The sequence below is a fragment of the Ochotona princeps genome, chromosome 15, assembly GCF_030435755.1.
Source record: "Ochotona princeps isolate mOchPri1 chromosome 15, mOchPri1.hap1, whole genome shotgun sequence".
Classification (NCBI taxonomy): Eukaryota; Metazoa; Chordata; class Mammalia; order Lagomorpha; family Ochotonidae; genus Ochotona; species Ochotona princeps.
Genome location: NC_080846.1, coordinates 23,021,599 through 23,045,687, shown reverse-complemented (window position 1 = coordinate 23,045,687; position 24,089 = coordinate 23,021,599). Strand labels below are relative to the sequence as shown.

Genomic DNA, 24,089 nt, shown 5'->3' with positions numbered 1-24,089 from the left:
TTCATGCTGACCTTCCATGAAAACTAAATTAGGAGGCACAAGAATCATTTCAGCCGACTGCAGCAGCCTGAGCTCTGATCCCATCATGAGCCTCTGTGTACTGCTATTAACTTCTGCCACTTGGGGTTAGTTAACCTGTATTCCACCATCCCTTCTCAAATACCATTTTTTAATCAAAGACACTTCTTCAATTAGTTATTCTAGAGCATCTTGGCCTGTCATGGAGCCAGTGTCAGAAACGAGGAGCATCTGAACTGCTAGGAAACTAATATTGCAACACAAGAGCTCATGTAGCATTCCTGTCTTGTGAAGTCTTTGAACAGCGTCACACACGTTAGGTCAAAGGAGCACTGGCCTTATCATGTGTGGTGTTGCAGCTCAGCATTTGTCAGTTCATCAAATTATTAGGACCATTTTTTTCCTACTTAGTATTCTACTACCTAAGAACTATGACCACATATCCCATGTTGCCAAGGATTGTCCCTGAATACCTGTTGTCAGGGACCTTGTACAGTTCATTGTCTATTTCGATCTCAAAAAAAGTGCCATTTTGAATCATATAATGAATTATATGGTTATAGTATAACTGTATGGGTTAGCTCAGTTTGCCAAAATAAAATATTATAGATTAGGTGACTGAAACAACAGGAACTTACTTTTTCACAGTTCTGAAGCTTACAAGTCCACCATCAAGGTACCAGCTGGCATTAATTTTATATAGAATTGTGCTTTGAACTTGAGTAACTCTTATATTTATTTCTTCTTAGCTGTTGTTCCTTTTCTGACCTGGATAAATAATGTATTTGTTTGATGATTTCTTAGAATTTTCATTAAAATGGCAATAATCTATAAAAGATCCCATGTACAGTCAGAGCCCAACATCCTTTAGACGTAATGAAGGAATGCAGTCCCTGTGTGGGCTTTGCTGTAACACTAAGGACACTTGCTGGGACACCTGCTTCTCCTGTTGGGGTGCCTGGGCTCAGGTCCTGGTTCCACTCCCGAGCACAGCTTCTTGCTACTTTGTACTTTAAAAGGCTCAAGTAGTTGAGTCCCTGTCCCTTGTTTGGGACCCCAGACTTTGTTTCTGGCTCTAAACTTCAGCCTGGACCAGCCCTGGCTGTTTCAGACTTCTGGAGTGTGAACCAGCAAATAATGGGAGATTGTTTCTCCCCACCTTTCTCCCTTCCTCACCCAATATGTACTCCTTTAAAATAAATGCAAAATTTTTTTGAAAGAATACAGCACCTTATATACAAGCAAATAGCACAAAAGAACAGGCTCAACAATATCATATCCATCCATGGAACTTTTTTCTTCCATTTCTTTTCTGACCTGTATAAGCTCATGCTGCTGCTCCTCTTGTCCTGTCCATTTCCCCTGGTTCTTCCATTTCTGTTTTGGTCTCTTGTTGCATAGCATTGTGGCTCTGCTATGCTTTGTCAACATTTTGTGATGTTCTGTGTCGTCATATGTGTCAGTTATTCTGTGGCAGATTTTTTTTTCTCATGAGTATCCTTCACTTGTTACTGCTTTTCTATCCTTTGTTATTTCTTTTTCTTTTTCTTTTGGGATTAATATGGCAGACATCTGATGCCAGTCCTTCTGAATTATTGCTCTTTGCTGAATGAAGTAACTTTAACTTGTTTTTCTAAACCGAAAATATGCTAGAGAAACTGAGAAACAAACCCCGAGTTGTGTTCCAGATTAGTGAACTATCCCAGTTCACCAATGTGTACTGCAGGCAAGTTCTTCCCCAGCCAACAGGGTCAGCACCTGCAGGGACAAACAATGCAAGGTTCCTCTGTGCCATCCTGCCTTACAGAGAGCCTGCTCTTTGCGCTCTGGCTCAGCTGCAAGAGGGCACTCCAGAAACTTTGGGGAAAAGTGGGATTGAAGCATGAGTTGGTGCATGAAGTTTTAAAAACATGCATTTTTTTTCATGATACACATTACAATGAATTATGTATTTATTGATGAGACAGGGAGATAGAAAGAAAAATTTCCGCTACTAGCCCGTTTTCCCAAGTGCCCACAACTAGTGGGGAGGCCAGGAGCGGCAGGAACCCAGTCACTGGAGCTCCTTCTGTCTTCTAGGGGCTGTATTAACAGGAAGCTAGAGCCAGGAACAGGACATCTGATACAGGAAGTGCTTGTTCTAACCACTAGGCTAAACACCCACCCCTCCGTGAATTTCTTCACGATACCCATGTATGAAGAGATTCCTTTACTCTGACATTTTAAAACTAGAATCTCATTTAAACACTTTAGTTAGTTCTGGGAAAGAAATATTGCAAGTAATTACATAAGATGCAAGATATTATTCTCTTATTCTTGATAAAATTGAGTCTTAGGAACAAATTTAGGCAAGAATTGTCTGGCTCACCTTTCTGTATTAAAATTGGTTTCCAGAAACAAAAGTAATGGCAAAATATACATTCCCAGGATTGTAGAGTGGAAATCTGAATTCTAAAATCATCCATTGATTTCAAGCTTTATAGTTATAAACTAACATTGTTTAGTTTACTATTCTGAATTAATACTGAGTGTAAATGAAGAGCCATAAATAGAATATTTTAATCTGCATTGATACTGAAAGTCAGATATTACAGTGTTAGAATATTAAAGTTTCATAAACACCTAAGGTTAGGTACTCTAAAAAATAAAAGGCCCCAATTTACAATCCCATCCACTTTCAGCAGTCTCTGTATTTATGGGCATCTGTTCCCCATTTTACAAGTAAATAAAAGTAACATTGTCTATATTGGGACTCTTAATTGACTGGGATGATATTCTACCAGCTCTAACTTTGGACCAGAAATGGTCTCCCCAAGAAACTGTTCAACCCATCTGGACAATAAGTAGCTGGATTCTATGTTTGGTATATGTTTGCAAGGAAAGAATCTTGATTGAATTTGAACTGTAATACTGCACCAAGGTGGAGGAATCCACCAGGGGGGAAGGGTGTGGGGAGGGGTGGGCAGATTCCCAGAGCCTATGAAACTGTCACATAATGCATAATAATCAATAAAAAAAAAAGTAAAAAAAAAAAATAAAATAAAATAAAAAAGTAAACATTATCTTAGTGAAAGAAATCTGGACTGAATTTCTCTCTCTCATTGTAATGTAAAGTGTAAAGCCAGATACGGAAAGCCAGTTGGCAAGGAATTAAAAAAAGAGGAGTGGGAAGAGGGAAGACAGGCTTATAACTTTAGGAGTAATTATTTGGGACACATGTTATTTTAAATTATTTATTTGTTTTTTCTGTTAATTTAGATTTAGTTACTAATATCATACATGTATTTCAATTTCATGTGTTTGGGTCACCACTCAGTGAAAATGAAGCTTAATTCTATTTCTGGCAGTTGACTTCTTACACCTGGGATGTCTTATTACATTTTTCCTTGGTTTTTACACTGGACTCCCACGAGAAGGCATGTACCTCAGGCTCTGTTGTTTCTCACCTATGGCAATCAGCTTACATTTTAATCAAAGCTAGCTATTCTTATTTCCTATTGCAAATCATGGCAACCTCCACCACACCAATTAAGGATTGAGTTTAGCTACATATAAAACAAAACCCAAATAATGGTATTAAACACAGTAGGGAACTATGTTTCTCCCACTGTAGTCCTGAGCCTAGAAGAGGTGGCTACCTCCACGTTATGGTCAGGAACAATGCTTCTCTCACCTTCTTCCTAGGTTACCATTTCCCTTGTCTCTCCACTGCTGCTGCCTTTGCTGGAAGTTGCACATCATGCCTGAAATATCTGAACTTCTACTGCTACTAATATCTTCTTGCTTTCAGCATCTCATCATTCCTCATTTCTATCAATGACCTTACAAAAACCAAATCCAGGTCCCTGAGCGGTAGCCTAGTGACTAAAGTTCTCGCCTTGGTATCCTTGGTATCCTGAGAGAAGTTTCATGGCCTTTTGATCACATTTGGGATTTCATCTTGAGATGAAATCTGTCTGAGCCTTAGCACTCTCTGCTTGCTACATTTCCACTGCAGTGTGGATGCTGTAACGGTGTATGCAAAGACAAATGGAGAGAACGTGGGAAGACAGCACAGAAATGTCATGGAGACAGAGCCAGCTGCATGGTCAGGCCACTTAACTGTACTTGGAAATGAGGATCCAGGCTTATTTTGCCACACTGCTGTGTTAAACAACATAAGCAATGTGTATCACATTGCAAAGCAGCGTACTCCCATACAGGTGCGCGCACACACATGTCACAACCTGAAGTTGGTTGATAGAGCAGTAAGTGCAGTCACAGCAACAGACCTACACCCAAGTCCTTGCTCTCCCTCTTGACCCCCAAAAGGAATCCTGAAAAGACTACATACTCCCTTATATACTTAAAATTGTCATCTAGACTTTTTCTCTCAAAATTCAAATGCTTACAAAGAGTATAATTTTTAGTTTGTTGTGACTATGCATGCTTTAAGTATAATTCTGTCAAAATCTTGAAGCCACTGATTTAGCTCAAATTTATGAAAAATGCCCATTATGTAGCATAATTCACAAAGCCATTCCTCCCTCTCTGAGCCATCAAGTTAATCAGACTTAACTACTTGTCAGAAAAATGTCAGTCTTCATTTTGCATTGCAGTTAACGTAATAATGCAGCAGTTCCAACGTTGGCATCTGTCTTTTCTGTAGCTTCTAGTTCTAAGAGACACAGGAATGGATGGATGAGGAAGAGCGTAAAAGCCCAGCCATGTGTTTGTGCCTGGTAGAAATAAGGCCCTGCTCCCAAGAGTCCTTCTCAGAGAACTCAAATCATTCCTTGACTTGGCAGCTGGAAGTTTTGCTGTCCCAGAGCCAAGCCCCTCCCACAGTGGGACGTGGATGAGGAATATGCCCTTCATTTGAATCGGGCATTAGAAGAACAGTTGTGCAAGGAGAACTGGCAGGTCTCAGACTGTGGCGCTTTTCAGCTCAGTCAGTTTTGAGTAAAGTACAGATTCTACCATTAGGACTTGAACCTCCAGGAAGTTTACAAGTGGCTGTGGATTCTTGAAAACACTATTCTAAGCCTACGGTGTGCTTCATCTGAAAAAAAAAATGTACATTATAATAGTACCTTCCTTCTAAATCTTATGAAGATTTATTTGTTTATACGAATGAAGGAGCTTCCAGCTGTTGGTTTACTCTTGAAATGCTGCAAGGACCAGGCTTGTGCCAGGCTGAAGTCAGGAAACTGGAACTTCATCCTGGTCTCCATGGTGGCAAGAGCTCAAACACTTACTTAGACCTTCCGTTGCTTTCCCTGCTTTCCGGGCATGCACTAACAGGACTCCAACAGGGGCTCTCATGGGATTCTAGTACTGCAGGGGGTGGCTTAACCCATTGTACTACAACATCTGTCCTTCAAACTTGTTTTTGTGTGGTTTTGTTTGCTTTGTTCTATTTTATTTTGTATCTTCGGAGGTTCATTCCAGCGAGGCAGGAACGGGGTGGGGTGGTGGTAGAGCAGTGAGGGAAAGGGGGCCAAGGGGGAAGACTGCAAGAAGGAGTGAGACAGAGCTGCACCTGGGGGCCTTTACGCCGTTCAGGTGAACCCGCCAGGTGTGGGGGCGGGGACTGGGGGGGATTGAGGGCAGACCCTAGGGGATTGGTGCCTGAGACTGTCACAGGTGATTGCCTGAGAGTGATTGGTAAGTGGGTGGAGCTGGGGAAGGGGCTGGGAGATTGGCGGTAGGATTCTCAGGTGAAATGCCTGATTGGTGGACGGCTGGATGGGCGCGAATTTCGTGAGCTGTGAGGAAGAGGAAATGGAGCTGGGTCCAGGGTGAGATGTTTGAATAGCTCCTTACAGTTCCTCCCTTTGTCATATATAACAGCTGCTTCAAGCTGAGTTTTCCCTTGGCAGTGGTTGTAGCCTGGTGGGAGAAATGGGAGATGGAGGGACGCTCCTAGTCCTGTAAAAGAAACTTGGTTTTGCAGAGTAAATAAGATGATACAAATGAAGCACTAGTGGAATCCTTAGATGCCTGGTTAGCACTCTCTCTCTTTTTACTTTTGTGATTGTGGTTGCTATTGTTATTTAATCCCCCCCACATACACACACTGGTTAGCAGTTTCATTACTCATACATGAAGTCAACCTTGGTACCTTACTTATGTTCTAGGCCCTGGCTTTCAGGCCTCAGGATACAGCTTCAACACCTATGACTGGAGGAGTCCAAAGCAGAGAGGCAGCTTATCCCCAGTCCCGAAACCTCGAAGCCAGACTTACGCAGATGGAGGACTAAGTAATGAAGACTGGGACCGCTCCACAACCAGCGGGTAAGGTTCCAGCCTTTACTGCCCTCTCCACGACAACCTCTGGGTCATGGAGGCAAGATCTGAAGCTCTCTATTTCCAGTGGCACATACTCTTCAGACTAGCTGGCCACAGACCGGATTCTAAATCTTGTGCCTAAACACCACTACACAGTCACAACTTCTGCTGTTATCACAGTAGTTAAAATCGAGGAAAGCTAATGGCGAAAACCATATCCTTGCCCTGCGAAACTAACTCCTTCTCTTTTCTTTTAAAAGGTGATTTCACATTAAATTTCTTTTTTGTTTTAACTTGAGAGAGAGAGGCATCTGCTGATTGGCTCTCCAGATGCTCACAACAGGCAAAGCTGGGCTGGTATCAAAACCAGGAGCTGACAGCTCAGTCTCTGTCCCCTGTATTTGAGCTTTCACCTGCTGCCTCCCAGGGCTGCATTAGCAGCAAGCTGAAAGAGGGAGCAAAACATGTATACCAAGCTTTGGCGCTCCAGTGCCGGAGGTGGACATCATGACCAATGAGTTGATCACAGATCCAAATGGCTGCTTCTAAAGCAGATTTTAAAACAAAAGATGTACCAGTGGTCTTGCATTTTTAGATACTTGCACTTTGGCATTTTGTCTCTTTTCAAAGTTTTTTAAGGACATTTACAAAAAGTACAAGCATTAGGGGCTTGGCAGCGTGGCCTAGTGGCTAATGTCCTCGCCTTGATCCCATATGGCCGCTGGTTCTAATCCCGGCAGCTCCACTTCCTCTCTATCTCTCCTCCTCTCAGTATATCTGACTTTGTAATAAAAATAAAATAAATCTTAAAAAAAAAGTACAAGCATTCATTTGTAACGATTTATAGTTAAAACACATTTCTCTTTCAGATCTTTCTCTTTGTAGATACAACAGTTGAAATATAGTAACATGTCCCATTTGATCCCAGTAGGGCTGTGTTAATGCTGCTGGTTCAGCAACAGCCATGAATAAACCAAAATGCTGGGAGGAAGACCACAGACCATCCGTTCATCCTTCATGACACATTGCCTTGCTAAAGCATGCTGGACAGCACAGCTGGCTCTCCTTGGAGGCCACACTTGGAGAAAAGCCAGATCCAAAATGAACACCTTGCTGTTTTCTGTGTGTGATGAAGGACTGAGAGTCTGGACACACACACAAAAGAAAAAGCATTGTGTTTGACAAGGTGCTCACCTGCACTGTGCTTCTTGACGACAGCTTTGCAGGAACGTGTGACAGCGCGGAGGCGGAGCAAGAGGAGAACTTCTGGTCTCAAGCGCTGGAGGATCTAGAAACCTGTGGACAGTCAGGAATTCTGAGAGAACTTGAGGTAGCTCGGTCCTGTGACTTCCTCTGCTTGTTTCTACCTTCATGTTTTTTGGTCCTCTTACATTTGCCCTTATCACACCAGTTCGTTTAAAAGCTTTAACCCCTTTCCACAGGAGAAAGCTGACAGGCGTGTGTCTTTGAGAAACATGACTCTCTTGGTAGCTACCCTTTCTGTTTCTATTTTTGCTTGTGAAGCTGCCTTCCCTGCCCTCCCCCCTTGCCTTCTGGACAGCAATTTGGTTTTATATGATGCAGTTGGAAATATTTCTTTCCCGTTTCCTCCCTCGCCCTCAAGCTTACTGACTTGTGGCTTCTGCCATTGCTCCGTGCTAACCCTGACTGTACCTGTTTCCCACCAAATCGCTAAGGACGAGCTAAGTCCCCCAGCAGCGGTGCATCTCATCCTCTTAGTTGCTTTAGAAAGGTTTCTTTGGCATGTTTTCATTTGTACCTGGTATAGAAATGTATTGTTACGAGGAACATAAGAGGAAATTTCATAATTTTTTTTTGCCCTCAAAGTTGGTAATGATGCAGCTGATAGAAAGGCCAGTCTACTTGATAAGCAGGCAAAATACAACGTGAAACATTGATTCCACATTCAATGCATGTGAATTGAAGGAAGAGCAAGACAGAATGTGATGGCTGAACTCCTGCAGAGTTCTTTAATCAAAGCAGTGAATTTGCTGATGATAGTCACATTTTAGTCTGGGAAGTCCTGGACTATTTCCTTTTATGTTCTTTTAAATTTTCTGAGCTGTAAAAAATAAAGTGGCAAAAGTCTCATTTTTATTTTGATGTCATATGAGGTCCCCAAGTCACCATAAGGAATGTGAATGGCATAACTGGGTGAAACTCCTGCAATTCTCAAATGATTATTCATCTTTATATTGTTTTTGCTTCTCAACTGCATGTGTGTATACTTTATGTGACTCTAATGTTTGTGAAACCGCAAAGAAAATTATAAGGAAAAATATCAGTTTGAATTTGTAAACACCCTAGTATGATCTGGCATGAAACACAGCTTCAGAGCACAGTTAAAGGACCTGGACGTGGATAAGCCTGTATAGTTTCAATGAATGAAGATATTGACAATTGATTCTTTTTCAATACAGCTTTCAAAAGCAATCAAAATGCTTAAGCACTGGCTGGCTTATTTAAACTTTTACCACCTCCTGTATGTAGAATGAGTTAAATGCAGCCCCAACTGAATCATGAGCACGACTCATGACTCTTGAACATGCCCCGGCTTTGAAAGGGTGTGATGGCTCACTTGCCTTTTTCAGTTTGCATTTTGATAGTTCTCTTTTGAATAAATGCAGCTGCTTTTCTAATGGCTTCTATTAGGCTAAAGTATACAGGTAATAAGTAATACCTTCAAATGGTGTTTTCAGTAAGAAATTAAGCTATCTCATGGAAAAATATCAGTAAGCTAAAAGTTTTATTGCAGCAGCCTATGAATTTGCTTGACATAGTTCCAGAGAGATAGGAAGTATGAAGTTATAAATGCAGAAATGTCGCGGCTAGCTGAGCCGGCGTAGTAGGCACGGCGAATGTCCGAGCGAAAAGCACCGACACACGGAGACCAGGATGATGTTACAAGTGCTGGGAGCAGTCTCTTTCGAGCCGTCCTCCACAAGCCTCTTTATTACCATATTATCTCCTCTTTCCCCCAAGCCCATCAACAGGACAATAGGACGCCAATGAATCTGCAAAGGCTAGGTGCTACTGCCTTAGGCCTGATTCCTGAGTGATCAGCTCAAGGAGTGTAAATCAGCTCAAGGAGTGTAAATCAGCTCCACAGCCCACAACACAGAAAGAAAATGCATTGAGTTTATAAGCAATCGAGAATTAAAGCCTACATCCAAGAACAGTGATTGGCAAGTTCACAAATTAGAATCATGTCTATACTTATTACAAAGAGCATTCATGTATTGGTTTAATATAAATCCCTTGATTGAAAATATTTTTATGAAAAAATTATTAGAGCTAGATTCCACATATAAGACTTACATTCCATATTAAAAGTTCAGGCACACAATTTTCCTTTTGCTAGCAATAAATTTTATTCATCTTTAGCACTGAAAAACTCATGGTCTTAATAAAGGAGAAATTTTGAATTAAGGCTTTAGGCAAATTTTTAACCTCTGTCACCAGATTTTCTTTTATGAAATACAGGGATTATAATAAGCTAAGACTTACTTAACAAATTTTAAATTAAAATGTTTGGTTAAATATTAATCACTATTATTTTTCCAGTTCTCAGTTAATGAAAACTGCTTTAGCTATTTTTTGTTTAACACTTTCATATTAGAGATAGAGAATTTACTGAATGTCATATAAAGAACTCTAAAGTTACCTTCAAAAGAACATTTAATTATTATTAATTTTGTCATATGAAAACAAGCAATACATATTTCTGAAGCCAAAGCAAATTTTTTCTCTTCTAATTTTTAATATTTGTTTTAATTTTATAGTCCTTCTTAGATGCTAGTAATTCACTTGAAATTCACTTTAAACAAAACAGTAAAGCCACGCCTTGAAAACAGCAGCAGGAGAACCCCCTGTAAAGCCACTCTTAGCTACTGCTTAGCAGCTAAGACTCATCCCGGCAGAACTGTGGTCTCCAGGTAGAACGGTTGTTTTACATCCAGTGTGTTTTCTGTTGCTTCCATAAAATTGAATATAGAAACATAGATATTAACAAGGCAAATAACTAGTCCAAGATGGTAAATATAATATATGGATGCTGGCCACAGCAGGAAAACAGCATTGGGTGCTGTCTGTTACAGTAGACTAAACACAGAAATTATTGATATTAGGGAGAGTGTGTTCCGTTTCTGTGACATGAACAAAGCTAGCACAGAAAGGTTTAAATACACTTTAAAAGGCTATTTGCCTGAAATAAATCAGAATAGAAATGACTCCCATTTATTTAAAGCAGAAGAATCCTTGAATACTAAAAAAAACTTTCTCAGGCTTCAGTCTGATACATCACAGTGAAGCAATGCGGCCGGTGGTCCAGAACAAAGATTCTAGAATCATACTTCTGGGATTACAAGCTTACATAATTGGGCAATTTGCTTAATTTTAGTATGGATTTGTAAAGGAGTTGTTATAAAAATTGGTTATATAGCTATCCACTATTATTTCATCTCTAATTATGGAACTTCACATGCATTAATGTTGAGTGTGTTTTACAGTTATGATTTTATTTGGCAGAATTACAAGGATCATAGCTAATCTAGTGAGCAGATTGGAAAGCTTACTGGTTCTGTTTCTTTTTCAAGTCATTTGTTATATGTACTTACGTGCCACCACTCAGCTGCCAGTCAGAGACCTGGTAGGTTTTTGAATTACGAAATCTTTGAGAAATGACAACTGACAAGTTCTCACTTCTCAGGGTTCCATTCTGATCAACAGTTTCATACAGTTCGTTTTGCTCATTTAACACGTGTGAGACCTTGGATCACTCAGCTTTTTTGTCTCATCTGTAACAAAGGAGGAGTATTAGTGTATTCTTCATAGTGTTGTTCTGAGACTTAAAGACTCAACAAATCAAGTTTGTGAAGCTTTTAGCATCGGTATTGATATGAAAAAACTAGATTGTGTTGTATCCCATCACATGGCTTATGGAACTGGTTTCTGTCCCATAGTTTCTAACAGATATATTGATACTAGTTCACCCTCATGTAGCCACCTTTTCTAGGACAGCAGAATTTGCAGACCTGTTTTTTTGTTTGTTTTTTGTTTTGTCAGAGTTTTGGCAGCATGCTACCTTGAGAAATGAACATCCCTGCATGATATCGATTTTACATCGTTTTTAGTTCCAGTCCTGAGAGTCATCTTTGGGATCTAGAATTGCTTTTGCTTATATTATGCAAATAACATTTGGAACTGAACAAGCTTCCCAGTGTACTGGTTACAGCCAGTCCAATGCCGTAGCTGTTGGGCAGTGAGTTTTAATCTCTCTAAGGATCTTTCACACAGACCATAATGAAGAAATACAGGTCCATATCACTGTATTACTTGATGTGGTAACCTAGGTGATCTACCATCATCTGAGCCACAAACTTAGCCAAAGAAAAGACAGGATACAGTGCTATGTAGTGAGCATAGGGACTTAGATTTATATAGATAATCCCATCCAGTTGAAGCACTGTGAACAGAGGCAGCTTTAGAAGACTTTAGTTCATTTCCACAAGTTCTGTTGAAGATAGTTTCAAAAACCCCATCTGTGAAAACCCTCTCAGTAAAAAGTTAATGCCTAAAATGTAGTCTGTAGTAAGCAAATGTTAGAGTTTTGCAATTTGCTTCAAAACTGCCAGGGGTGGTATTTGATTAAATAAACTCAATGGCTTAAGTACTTAAATTGGATTTGCGGTGGCATTATAAATGTCACTTGCAAAGCATTTTCCAGACTTTCATAGTTCAATTAGTACATCCATTCTCCAGCCTTTGGTTATGCCCTGAAGAGACTGTATTTTGACTGGGCAGAAGAAGAAATGTGCTTAATGTTGAGCAACCAATCCCTTTCCTTAATATGTGGCTTAATTGTTTCTGAAAATTGTCAATGCCACAGGCAACAATCATGTCGGGGAGCACGATGAATTTGAATCACGAGACCCAAACACCTCGCAGTCAGCTGGGGCGACAGGCCAGCTTCCAGGAACGCGGCAGCTCTCGTCCACACTATAGCCAGACAGCTCGGAGCAACACCCTGCCTTCAGATGTGGGCAGAAAGTCTGTGACTCTGAGAAAAATGAAACAAGAAATCAAGGAGATCATGTCCCCAACTCCTGTGGAACTGCACAAGGTCAGTACCTTTCTTTCGCTCTCTCCTAGAGGAAGGTTTACTGGGCGCTTTGGGTACCAGGAAGGTCAGATGCAAGCTTTCCAATGACGATCTCCATGGAGATGCCGGAGCTCAAATGGATTTTTGGACATTTTGTTCTCAGAAAGTGTTGCCTAGATTTGCCCTGGAAATCAGGCAGAAATTGGCTTTGATGTGATGTACTTATCAAAAAAGCATTTATGGGGCCCGGCGGCGTGGCCTAGCGGCTAAAGTCCTTGCCTTGAAAGCCCCGGGATCCCATATGGGCGCCGGTTCTTATCCCGGCAGCTCCACTTCCCATCCAGCTCCCTGCTTGTGGCCTGGGAAAGCAGTCGAGGACGGCCCAAAACTTTGGGACCCTGCACCCACGTGGGAGACCTGGAAGAGGTTCCTGGTTCCCGGCATCGGATCGGCGCGCACCGGCCCGTTGCGGCTCACTTGGGGAGTAAAACATCGGATGGAAGATCGTCCTCTCTGTCTCTCCTCCTCTCTGTATATCCGGCTTTCCAATAACAATAAAATCTTTAAAAAAAAAAAAAAAAAAAAAAAAAAAAAAAAAAAAAAAAAAAAAAAAAAAAAAAAAAAAAAAGCATTTATGACCAAGAATCATAAAGATTTGAGTCTCTAAGATTACATGGATATTCTACAAAATAATCTATTATTGTGACATCAACTAAAGGGGCAAATGCTTTCTAAATTTTCTACACCCATAGCTTCACTGAAAAGGGGGTTCAAGTTGAACACTGAAAGGTTGCCCCCTTAATTACAGACTTGTAATGGATGATTACTTCTCAAGGGATGTGAGATTCTCTTTGAGATGCAATTTAAATGTCTTAGTGCAGTACAGGGTAAACCCTGGTTTTATTCTACCTCTAACCATAGAAGTTTTGACTTGGCTTCATGGAAACAAACCTAGTACTACCTGTAGAGCTGAATTCCAGACTTGCTGGAAGAGCTAAGGAGAAGGCTTGTGGTGAGTGGTAGTGTTTATAGAACCATGCATTAGGGAGCGTAATAGTAGGGCAGTACCTTTGACTCTCTTTTCTAGAACTAATATTTATTTTTTAATTAAAAAAAAATTTTATTAAACATCATGTTGATTTTTATTTGAAAGGTAGATTTACAAATAGAAGGGGAAACAGATCTTCCATCTGCTGACTCACCTCCCAAATGACTGTATCAGGAGTCAAGAACTTTTTATGGGTCTCCCACATGAGTGCAGGGTCCCAAGGCTTTGGGCCATCTTCCTCTGCTTTCCCAGGCCACAAACAGGGAGCTGAATGAGAAGTGGAGTAGCTGGAACATGAAACACCACCCACATAGGATGCTAAGTGGAGGATTAGCTTATTGAACTATCATGTTGGCTCCTTTACTTTCTTTTTTTTTTTGCAACTTACTTATTTTTTATTGGAAAGGCAGATTTACAAAGAGAAGCAGATACAAAGAGAAAAACCTGTCTGCTGGCTCGCTGCCCAAGTGACTGCAATGGCCAGAGCTGAGCCAATCAGGAACCAGGAGCTAGGGGCTTTTTCTGGGTCTCCCACATGGGTACAGGGTCCCAAAGCTTTGGGCTATTCTCTGCTGCTTTCCCAGGCCACCATCAATGAGCTGGATGGCAAGTGGAATAGCCAGGCACAAACTAACACCCCTATGGGATGCTAGGTGAGGATTTAGCTACTGAGCCATCTTACTGAGCCCATTTTTTTTTAAGCATTTATTTGAGAAGAATGGAAAGGCAGAGACACAGAAAGGCATACACAGAGCTCTCACCTGCTTAATTACTCCTTAAGTGCCTACAGCAGCCAGGGTTAGGCTAGAGGCAAAGTTGGAAGCCAGGAGCTTTGTCCAGGTCTTCCACATGTATGTCAGAAATCCGTTACATCAGCCACCACCACCACCTCCCAGGGACTCATCAACGGGAAGCTGGAATCAGAAGCCAGGGCCAGACATCAAACATAAGTAACCCAGCACAGGGCACATTATATTTGTTTAACTCATAAGGATATGTAAAATTGTAACAATATAATCCCACTTTTCTTGATAACTAAGATCCTCCATATGGTTAATAAGCTGTTGATAAGAGCTTAATTATTCATCTTATCCAAGAACAAACACATTGAGATGATGGAGTGATACACCTACTCTTTTTTTTAAAAAGATTTATTCATTTTATTGCAGCCAGATGTACAGAGAGGAGGAGAGACAGAGAGGAAGATCTTCCGTCCGATGATTCACCCCCCAAGTGAGCCGCAACCGGCCGATGCGCGCCGATCCGATGCCGGGAACCTGGAACCTCTTTCCGGGTCTCTCACGCAGGTGCAGTGTCACAATACATTGGGCCGTCCTCGACTGCTTTCCCAGGCCACAAGCAGGGAGCTGGATGGGAAGTGGAGCTGCCGGGATCAGAACCGGCGCCCATATGGGATCCTGGGGCTTTCAAGGCGAGGACTTTAGCCGCTAGGCCACGCCGCCGGGCCGATACACCTACTCTTACCTCTCCCTCCAAAGACTTTCATTTACCTAACCATCCTATAATATAGAGCTGTTTTTTTTTTTGTTTTTTTTTTTTTTTTATAGCTGACAACTGATAAGGTGAAGGAAACAGAATGGGAAGTTGTGTGCTGAAACCTTGTATTCCTGTCCAGCCATTCACCCATCCATTTAATACATTCCTCTGTATTCCTCCGCTCAAATACCCAGGGAGCACATAGTCTGATGGGAGACAGAAAAAAAAACAAGAAGAGGATGAACAAGTATAAATGATCAAGGCAGACCCCGGCAGCCGCACAGTACAACACAGGGTGGCCTCTAACCCACTTTGGGGGGTTGAATCTACAGCTGAGAGTAGAGGTTAAGAGGCCACTCCAAAGAAGTATATGCAAAGAGTTAGCAAAGACTACAGCACTGAAGGAGTGACGATATGATCAGAGCCTAGAGTTGGAGCCCTGTGCTTGAGGAAGAATTACAGATTTGAAAAAAATAATAATAACAAAAAGCATCTTTGTTTCTGACACTTCAGGACAAAGACGCAAGCTTAGCTACATCCCACAAATTAGCTTGTTTATCCAGTTATCCTGAATTGATGTGTCTGCTTGGTAAGTCACGTGTCCTAATCTCATTGCCACACGCCATTAGGCTGTAAGAACTCCCATGGTAATTTACTACAGAAGCTGCATATTCAATGCTAATTCTGCTGTACCAAAAGAGGGCAGGCTCCTTCTAGGCCCTAGGGTGTCTGAACATTCCTCACCTCCTCTGGAAAATTCTACTTGGCCAGGCAGAAACAAGAAGGCTTGATAACCCACCCTCCTAGAGCCCCAAACAAAAGCCCCCCTCCCACATGTATGGATGGCTTACTCAGTGCTGTGTGCCAGTAGTTCTGTTTTTATCCCTCACAGTGGTTCTTCTGGGCAGATAATTATCCCCATTTACAGAAAAATACCAAGAATAAAATACAGTCATTTTCCCCTCTTTACTGAAGCAGTCTCCTCAAAAGAAAATATTGATGGTCCAGGAATACAAAACTTCTGTCCCCATCCCTCCTGCACCAAAAGCATTTAGCAAAAATAACAACATTGAATTGAATGCGCAGGTTATTACAGCTAAGGCTTTGAAAAAATGCCCCCCAAAATAGATATTGTTTAAAAAAAAGACAACAAAAAGAGACCATTCACTTCCTGGCACAGTGAATGGTAGGGACAGGATTCTTGGAACATTTGTGTGGCCCTATGTGAATTGAGAGTCACAAGATCACAGCAGCAGTGGACCAGTCTAGCCCAGGAAAGGGCATCATGGCTTGTTTTTTCTGTCACTTCTGTCATTACCCCAAAAGGCCAGCAGTAAGTGCATTTCACATGTCATTTAACTTTCTTTCTAGCTTGAGCCCCAACAAAAAAAAGTGGAGTCCTGGACATTAGAACACCTCTAAAATAATGTAGTTAAGTGAAAATGGCACAGAGCTTCCTGCTGCCTGACGTTATGGTAGCCAACAGCTACTCATGGCATGGTTTGATGGAATGAACGTGAGACTGTCCCAGCTCTTCCCTCTTATGTGAAATGCTAAATGTGTGCAATGCTCTAGGACTGATCAGCACAGAGCACGGAAATCCACCATGGATCTTAAAAACAGTGGTGCTTTTTTGGTTGAAACTTGGTTTTCCAAGGGCCAAGAAAGCTGCTGACTTGCTCCTACTTAGAGCCCACATTCCTGCTCCTGACTCTGTCCTCGGCAAGTCCTGGTTTTCCCAGCCACAGAGCCGCAGGAGGGAGTGTTGCAGGCCAATGTCCCTTTCTTTACTTTGCCAATGATACTCTCCAGGTGGGAGGGCAGCGGCTGCATTTGTGACCAATTTGTCTTAAAACCCTTGAGCTTCCGGTGGCATAAGCTGAGTCTGCTTCCTCCTGGGCTGAAAGAGTACAATCAGGAAGACTGTATTTATTTTTTTCCCTCCAGCTTCACAGGTTAGAATAGCCTCATCCCCAAAACTAACATGATGTGAATTGTCCTGACGTAAGAGTACCAAATTACCCAGGGGGTAACTGCAAAGTGTAAACCAAATACCCAGTGAATTACTAGAGAACCCGCACCATCTCTCAAAAGTAGCTGCCAGTTTGCTCCCTAAGGCCATCAGAGTGTGGGATTGAGCCATAGGGAGGCTTGTAGTGGCTGTCACCTGCGGTGACTTATCAAAATAATAGACACAATTGCTTTTGAAATCCAACTGTGTTAAGTTGGCTGTGCTGCTGAAGCTTTGCCCAAGTATCAACACTGATAACACAAACAGCAGCTTCCCGATCTTTGTCTCGAGGATGCTGTTCAGACATGTGGATGGGCTCACTCGAAATACAGAACAAGCCTGAGCTTGAGTCACGGTGACCCTCTGTACCACTAGTGAAAGGTTCTATTCTCAAGTGAGTGAGAGGCGATTGCAGCATGTGCTGACAAGTAGTTAGAACTGTATCCTTGCTCGGAGCATTGTGATTCAAGATGCTAACTGAAGCTGATAGGATATAACCTTACGGTTGTGTTCTTGGCCAGGTTCCCCAGAGACATCTTCCTGTCAGCACAGAATAGAGACCCTGCAAGGAGAATGTTATTTCCCAAAGGCTAGGGAGGGATACAGAGCCCACCAGCAGGATGGGGAGATGCAGCACTGAATACTTCATGCCAGCGTTCATGGAAGTCCTCAGCGGGCAGTGGTGAAACTCTACAGGCAGCATCAGTGGCTCACCTCCAGTCTGTTGGCGAGTTGAAAAGGATAAAGGCTGCTGACTACGGAGGAAACTATAGGACCAGGAAATCAAACTCTCTCAATTTGGTGGAAGGAACAAAGCAAATGAGATCAGGTATTCTAGTAGTGGATCCTGGAGTTTAGGCATTTTTTTTTAAAGATTTATTCATTTTTATTACAGCCAGATATACAGAGAGGAGGAGAGGCAGAGAGGAAGATCTTCCATCCGAAGATTCACTCCCCAAGTGAGCCGCAACGGGCCAATGCGCGCCGATCCAGTGCTGGGAACCAGGAACCTCTTCCCGGTCTCCCACGCGGGTGCAGGGTCCCAATGCATTGGGCCGTCCTCGACTGCTTTCCCAGGCCACAAGCAGGGAGCTGGATGGGAAGTGGAGCTGCCGGGATCAGAACCGGCGCCCATATGGGATCCCGGGGCTTTCAAGGCGAGGACTTTAGCCGCTAGGCCACGCCACCGGGCCCGAGTTTAGGCATTCTTACCAGAAAAGGCACCCCATCAATTTCCTCCAGACCCGATGTCCATGTGAATAGAAAGAGAATTAATTTGCCAGGGAGTTATTGGGAGATCAGAAGCAATCATATATAACGTGGTACCTGGATAAGGGATTCATCTGCATGTGGGAAATTGAATCTCAGAATCCTAAGAATTATTTCTGATGGGCTATAAATCACAAGTAACCGCTACCAGTCTCCAGCCAGTGAGGCTGCGTGGCACACAGTTTACTGCTACTGTGTTTGGAACAGCCAGCTGTGCTCCTCATGTTTGTGTATTATCAAGTTTCTTGATGTGATTTTAAAATGATTTCATTTTTGTTGATTTGCTATTACTTAGTTGTTTTCAAAAGAATTATAGAGCTGCCTATTAAAATCGGCTACCCTCTAAGCTGAGGAAGGCTATCTGCAGAAACAGATTACTTTCCAGACTGTTTTAGTGGTCTCTGCAGAGTTGCTATCACGGTGCATCAAGCCCGGGCAAGCCAGGGCTGCTGGCCGGTAGTGTGAGTTGGGGGTTAGTGAGATGATCTGCCATCCCACTCTGGCTGGTGTAAGTCTCTAATAGCTTTGTGAAACAGTCCCTGTAGCTGCTGTTGGCAGTGCTGGGTGTTACTTTTCCTGTGTTCCCTCCCCTTCCCCTGGGGTCCAAGCAGTTGAAGCAGACACACAAGCATTACTCCTGAGCCAGTGGAGCCAGGAAGAACTTCATGTACTGCCCATACCAAGTGTTCCCAAGATAAAGGATTTCTGATTGACAGCAGTGAAACATATGTCTCAAATCTCAGACAGACCGGGGGGGTTTCTTAATAGCCATTGCAACTTAGGCTTTGAGACTCTCATGTTCAAGCACCTCACATTGGGTGTGCCTCAGGAACATGTCTGGGTATGTAAACAAGTGCGGATCCACTTTTGCAACCAACCATAAACATAGTATCTTTGGGGATTACATCCTTTAGCCTGGTTGTGGGAAAAAACAGAAATAGGTAAGACGATGCACCGCCCTCCCTGAACAGGGTCCCTGCAGCGGGTATTCTGTTTGTCATGTCAGACACCGCCATAGCTGGGAACACAGGAAAAAGAAAGGTGTCTTCTCCCTTCCAGAAGCTTGAGGGAGAGACACTTGCCACACACCCAAATCCAGGACACCAACCGACGTGCCCTTCACTCCTGATAAATTGGCACATTACCCTCTCAGTTGCAGTCCAGACCCAACCTCAAGCACCATCAGTGTGCACGTCAGATGGGGTAGCCAGTTTTACTAACCCTAATCCTACACATGCGCAAACACACACTCTCTCTTTCTCTGTCTCTCTGTCTCTCTCTCTCTCTCTCTCTCTCTCTCTCTCTCTCTCTCTCTCTCTCATGGAATCAGCTCAATACACAGTGTTACTGTAGTAAATATCAGGGCTGTGACTCTTATTCAGGTGGTTGGGCCTCAAACCTCATTTAAACAGGTTGAAACTCATGTGTTTGAAAAAACTTAGGAATTAGGAAGAAAGGTGCTTGTTTTTAATCCCTTAAAGCAACGTTGTGAGCCTTTCCTTTGAATGTGCTTGTGGGAAGGAAGGAGCAAGAAGAAATGTTTAGATGCTATTTTTCATAGGATCCAGGAATGCCACTGATTATATAATACAGTCTGAGTTCAGATTTTAAAATGTGGGGAGAAAAAAAAATGACTCACATCTTAGAATCCTGGAATCAGGCATTCTATGTGGCAGCTGAGCGCAATAGTTATGAGCACTTAGTGCAGAATCTGACAGACCAACCCAACCATTCATTACCTCTGTGGCCTTCAGTGGATTGCCAAGCCTCTATAAAATTGAATTTCCTCACCTCTGATATGACCAGAACTACTAAGGCTACCTTGTGAATAGTACTGATCCAAGCAGCATGACAGTTTAATTCTCCATCCAGTAAAATGAAAACCCACAGCCTCAACACTTTCATATTCCCATCAGTAGTTCAAACCCGCTCTGGAGAACAATAGTGCTGTAAAGGGTTTAGACCTCACATTTTGTCCTGTTAAGCCTTGACCTTCTTATTATTTCAAGAGATTATGTCATGCATTCATTATATAAAAACAAATGTACATATAAATACTTTTATAAATTATTATTTTGATAATGAAAAAGTAAGTCCAAATCACTGTTTGAAGTGTGCATCCGTTTGTTGACGGGCATCGAGAGATATAAAGTCAGTGGCCCCCGAGAGCGTGAAAGGAGCCTGAGATGCTGAGAAGAGCAGCGTCCAGCATGAGAGCTCGCCGACTGCTCTGGATTCCTGGGTTTGCCCCATGAAGGTGGCTGTTCTGCTCATTGGCTATTGGTGGAGCCCAGAATTGTGATTCAGTAAATATTTGATGGCTCTATAAATAGCTGCTTCTTTAACTTCAGACTACCTCGTTTAGGTGGGCAGGGTGGAAGAACTGAGCTGAGAGAAAGCCAGAGCTGGCAGTGGCTTTCAATGTATAGAAAACCAGTGAGGCTGCAGCATAGAAACATGATGTCTAAAGTTTCTAGTCTAATCCCTCGGCAAGTACTTAAGCAGACAATCCTAGTCCCAGAGCAAAGTTTACAGTTTAGGTATGAACCTTCATGTCTTTTAAATATGTTTTGGGAGTTCAGGTGTTGTGGCATAGCAGGTGAGGTTTTAGTAGGGTAAACCGCCACTTAGGTAGCTGGCATCCCATTCTGAAATGCCTGGGATTAAGTACCGCCTTCACTTCCCATGTGGCTTCCTGATGATATGGCTGGGAGGCAGCAGATGACGGCCTAAGTGTTCAGGTTCCTGTCCCTTATGTGGGAGACAAGAGTGGAGTTCTGGGCTCTTGTCGTCCGTCTGGCCCAGACCCAATTATTCAGGGCATTTGGGGGGAAAGCCAGTGGATGGAAGATTCATTCATATCTCTCTCTTTCTCTTACCTTTCAGATAGATAGATAATTTTTTAAAAAGCAGTGTTTTGTTACTGGTACTAATGGAGTACCATAGCAAATAAAATTACATATTTCATGAAACTTTAACCAAGGAAGTGTATATATTTTGCAGTTTTAGCACAGCACTCTGCCTGAGAAAGGTGAGACAAAAGGAAAGTCCTGGGCCTGGCATTGTAGACTGGCGGCTAGAGTCCTCACCTTGAACACGCTCTGGGATCCCATATGGGCGCCGGTTCTAATCCCAGCAGCCCTGCTTCCCATGCTTCCTGCTTGTGGCCTGGGAAAGCAGTTGAGGACAGCCCAAAACTTTGGGACCCTGCACCCACCTGGGAGACCCAAAAGAGGTTCCTGGCTCCTGGCTTTGGATAAGCGCAGTACCAGCCATTGCAGTCACTTGGGGAGTGAATAAGGGATGGAAGATCTTCCTGTCTCTCCTCCTCTCTGTATATCTGACTTTGTAATAAAAATAAATAAATATAAAAAAAGGAAAGGCCTTTGGCTTCTTCCCCAGTATCTCAGCAACCCATGGAGTCTTCTCATGCCAGTCAGGAGGTTGCTCCAGGGAAATGCTAGAAGGCAACCTGGCCTGGAGGAATTCCCCTAAATGTAATTGATGGCAAAGGCAGGGAGTAGGGGAGAAAAGATGGGCTCTCCAGTTCTCCTCCTCCTCGGTCAGTTCTGGATGGGAAGTTCATAAGCTCCGGGATGTTCTTAGAGTGTGAAAAAAACTAGAGGATGGAATGGAAGGGCTGCCTACTGCTTATCTTACAAATCCATTGTGTTATTCGTGTTAGTTTGAAAATATTGTTCATCAAGAACTTGCAGAAGCAAAAAGTCTCCAGCCCAGCTGAATTTTCCCTTCACTTTTCTCTTTTTTCAGGTGACCTTGTACAAGGACTCTGACATGGAGGACTTTGGGTTCAGTGTAGCAGATGGCTTGCTGGAAAAAGGAGTATATGTTAAAAATATTCGCCCAGCTGGGCCAGGCGATCTTGGTGGCTTAAAGCCCTACGACAGGCTCTTACAGGTAAGACCTCAGGTGAAATCTTAATTCCCTGTGGCTAACTTCCAACAGGGAATTTCTTACACAGCTTTCTGTATGCCTGGGATCCTCTGCTCCTTTTCTGCCTCAGATATTTGCACAGGACTTTGGAAATGGCAACAGTGAACAGTTGAGTACAAAAGTTCTGCCCTGTCAGTTCTTAGATTCTTATTTTTTGGCACTGAATTCAAGACCGTATTTCCCAATTGAATGCATGTTCCTCAGTTCCTGCCCAGCTGAGTCTCCCCTGTGCATGTGCTAAGCACATCGGCCTTGCGAAGTTACCCTGCTCTAAACCTCCAATCTAGTCATTCCTCTGCTCTTCAGCTGGACACACAAGTCCTTTAGGACTTGGTTTCTCCTTCCCCTTCGACACACAGATCACGGTGCCTCTGGCTTTGGTTACTCTAACTACAGCTGGTTTTGTTTCAGGAATGGTGTATTCTGCCACCTATTGGCTTTCCAAATACCTGATTTCCTAGGTAGGAGTCACTGCTGTTCCTTAACACACCAAGTACCTGTGTATCAGAGCCTTTGTATTCTCCATTACTTGGGCTGGGCAGATTCACTCTCCTGCTTCAGGTACCTGCTCACAGGCCAGCCAAAACATTCAAAATAATGTCCCCTACACACGCACACTCCTATATTATCACAGTAGTATAGTCATTTAGTAACATGGCATAATAGGTACAGGCAAAAGTAGAAAATCCAGTATCCTACTGTCAGGGTATATGATTAACTGATTCTTTGGGGAGAGTCCTTTTTTGGAAGTTGAGATGTGTACTGCAATGTATCTTCACTCTTCAGTATGCTAGTCTCCATTATACAGTTCATCTGTAAGAATATATGTATATACAAGTTTACCTATGTATGTACTGCTCTTGTATTTTGCATGAAGGTTGTCTTATGTAAGAGAACATATGATATTTGTTCTTTTGGGATAAGCTTATTTCACTGAGCAAAATAGTTTCTGGTTGGGACCATCTCATTGCAAATGGTAGAATTTCATTCTTTTAAAAGGCTGAGTAGTGTTCCATGGACTAAATGTACCACAATTTCTTTATCCATTCCTCTTTTGATGGGCATCTGGGTTGCTTCCATGTCTTTACTATTGTTGATTGTGCTGCTGTAAAAACAGGCTCATAGGTCACTTTCTCATATGCAGATTTCACTTCATTTGGATATATTCCTAGGAGTGTGATAACTGGGTCATAGGTGTATCAATTTTCAGTTGGATGAGCACTCTCCATACCGACTTCCATGGTGGCTGCACTAGCATACACTCCTACCAACAGTGGAATACGGTTCCCTTCCGCCCACATCCACACCAGCTGGTGTTATTAGTTGCTTTCTGTATGTGGGCCCATCTCACTGGAGTTAGGTGGAATTTCAAAGTGGTTTTCATTTGTATTTGTGACAGCGAGGGAGTATGAGCATTTTTTCATGTGTCTATTAGCCATCTGAATTTGTGTTGTTTTTTTTTAAACCTGCTCATTTCCTTTGCCTGTTGCTTCACAGAGTTGATTATTTTGATGTTGCTGAGTTTCTGAAGCTCTTTATAAATCCTGGATATTAGTCCCCTGTGTGTTGTTCTCCTGTTCTGTTGGTTGCCTCTTTGTTTATTGGTCATTTCCCATCATGGGTGGATGGGGGCAAGATAGGGAAGAAGATCACAGATAAGGAGACAAGGTAGGTAGGTATGGGTCACACGCCATACCTAATGTTTGTTACCTGTTTCAGACCTAGTGAATCATTAATGCCTTCCACACATCTGGCTAGAGTAGCCTGCATGGTAGCAGTTTGGATCTGTTGTGGAGGTAAAATGTTAGCAATACATCTAAAGAGTCAGGATACTGAAGGCATGGGTTTGGTTAAAGTTGCCTACAATCCGAAAAATTCTAAGGCTAGAATTCTGACATTAA

The 24,089-nt window shown here is 42.5% G+C and overlaps 1 protein-coding gene across 12 annotated transcripts in view; it reads left to right on the top strand.

The window, feature by feature from the left end:
- GRIP1 (glutamate receptor interacting protein 1) overlaps nt 1–24,089 on the top strand; it is a 606,928-nt gene that overhangs the window by 571,116 nt on the left and 11,723 nt on the right. For all 12 annotated transcript variants that reach the window (XM_036492323.2, XM_058673303.1, XM_058673300.1 and 9 more), the window contains 4 exons: nt 6,138–6,294; nt 7,507–7,618; nt 12,197–12,430; nt 22,006–22,152. In XM_036492323.2, coding sequence (XP_036348216.2) covers nt 6,138–6,294; nt 7,507–7,618; nt 12,197–12,430; nt 22,006–22,152 — 650 coding nt within the window. The remainder of the gene's footprint in view (nt 1–6,137; nt 6,295–7,506; nt 7,619–12,196; nt 12,431–22,005; nt 22,153–24,089) is intronic.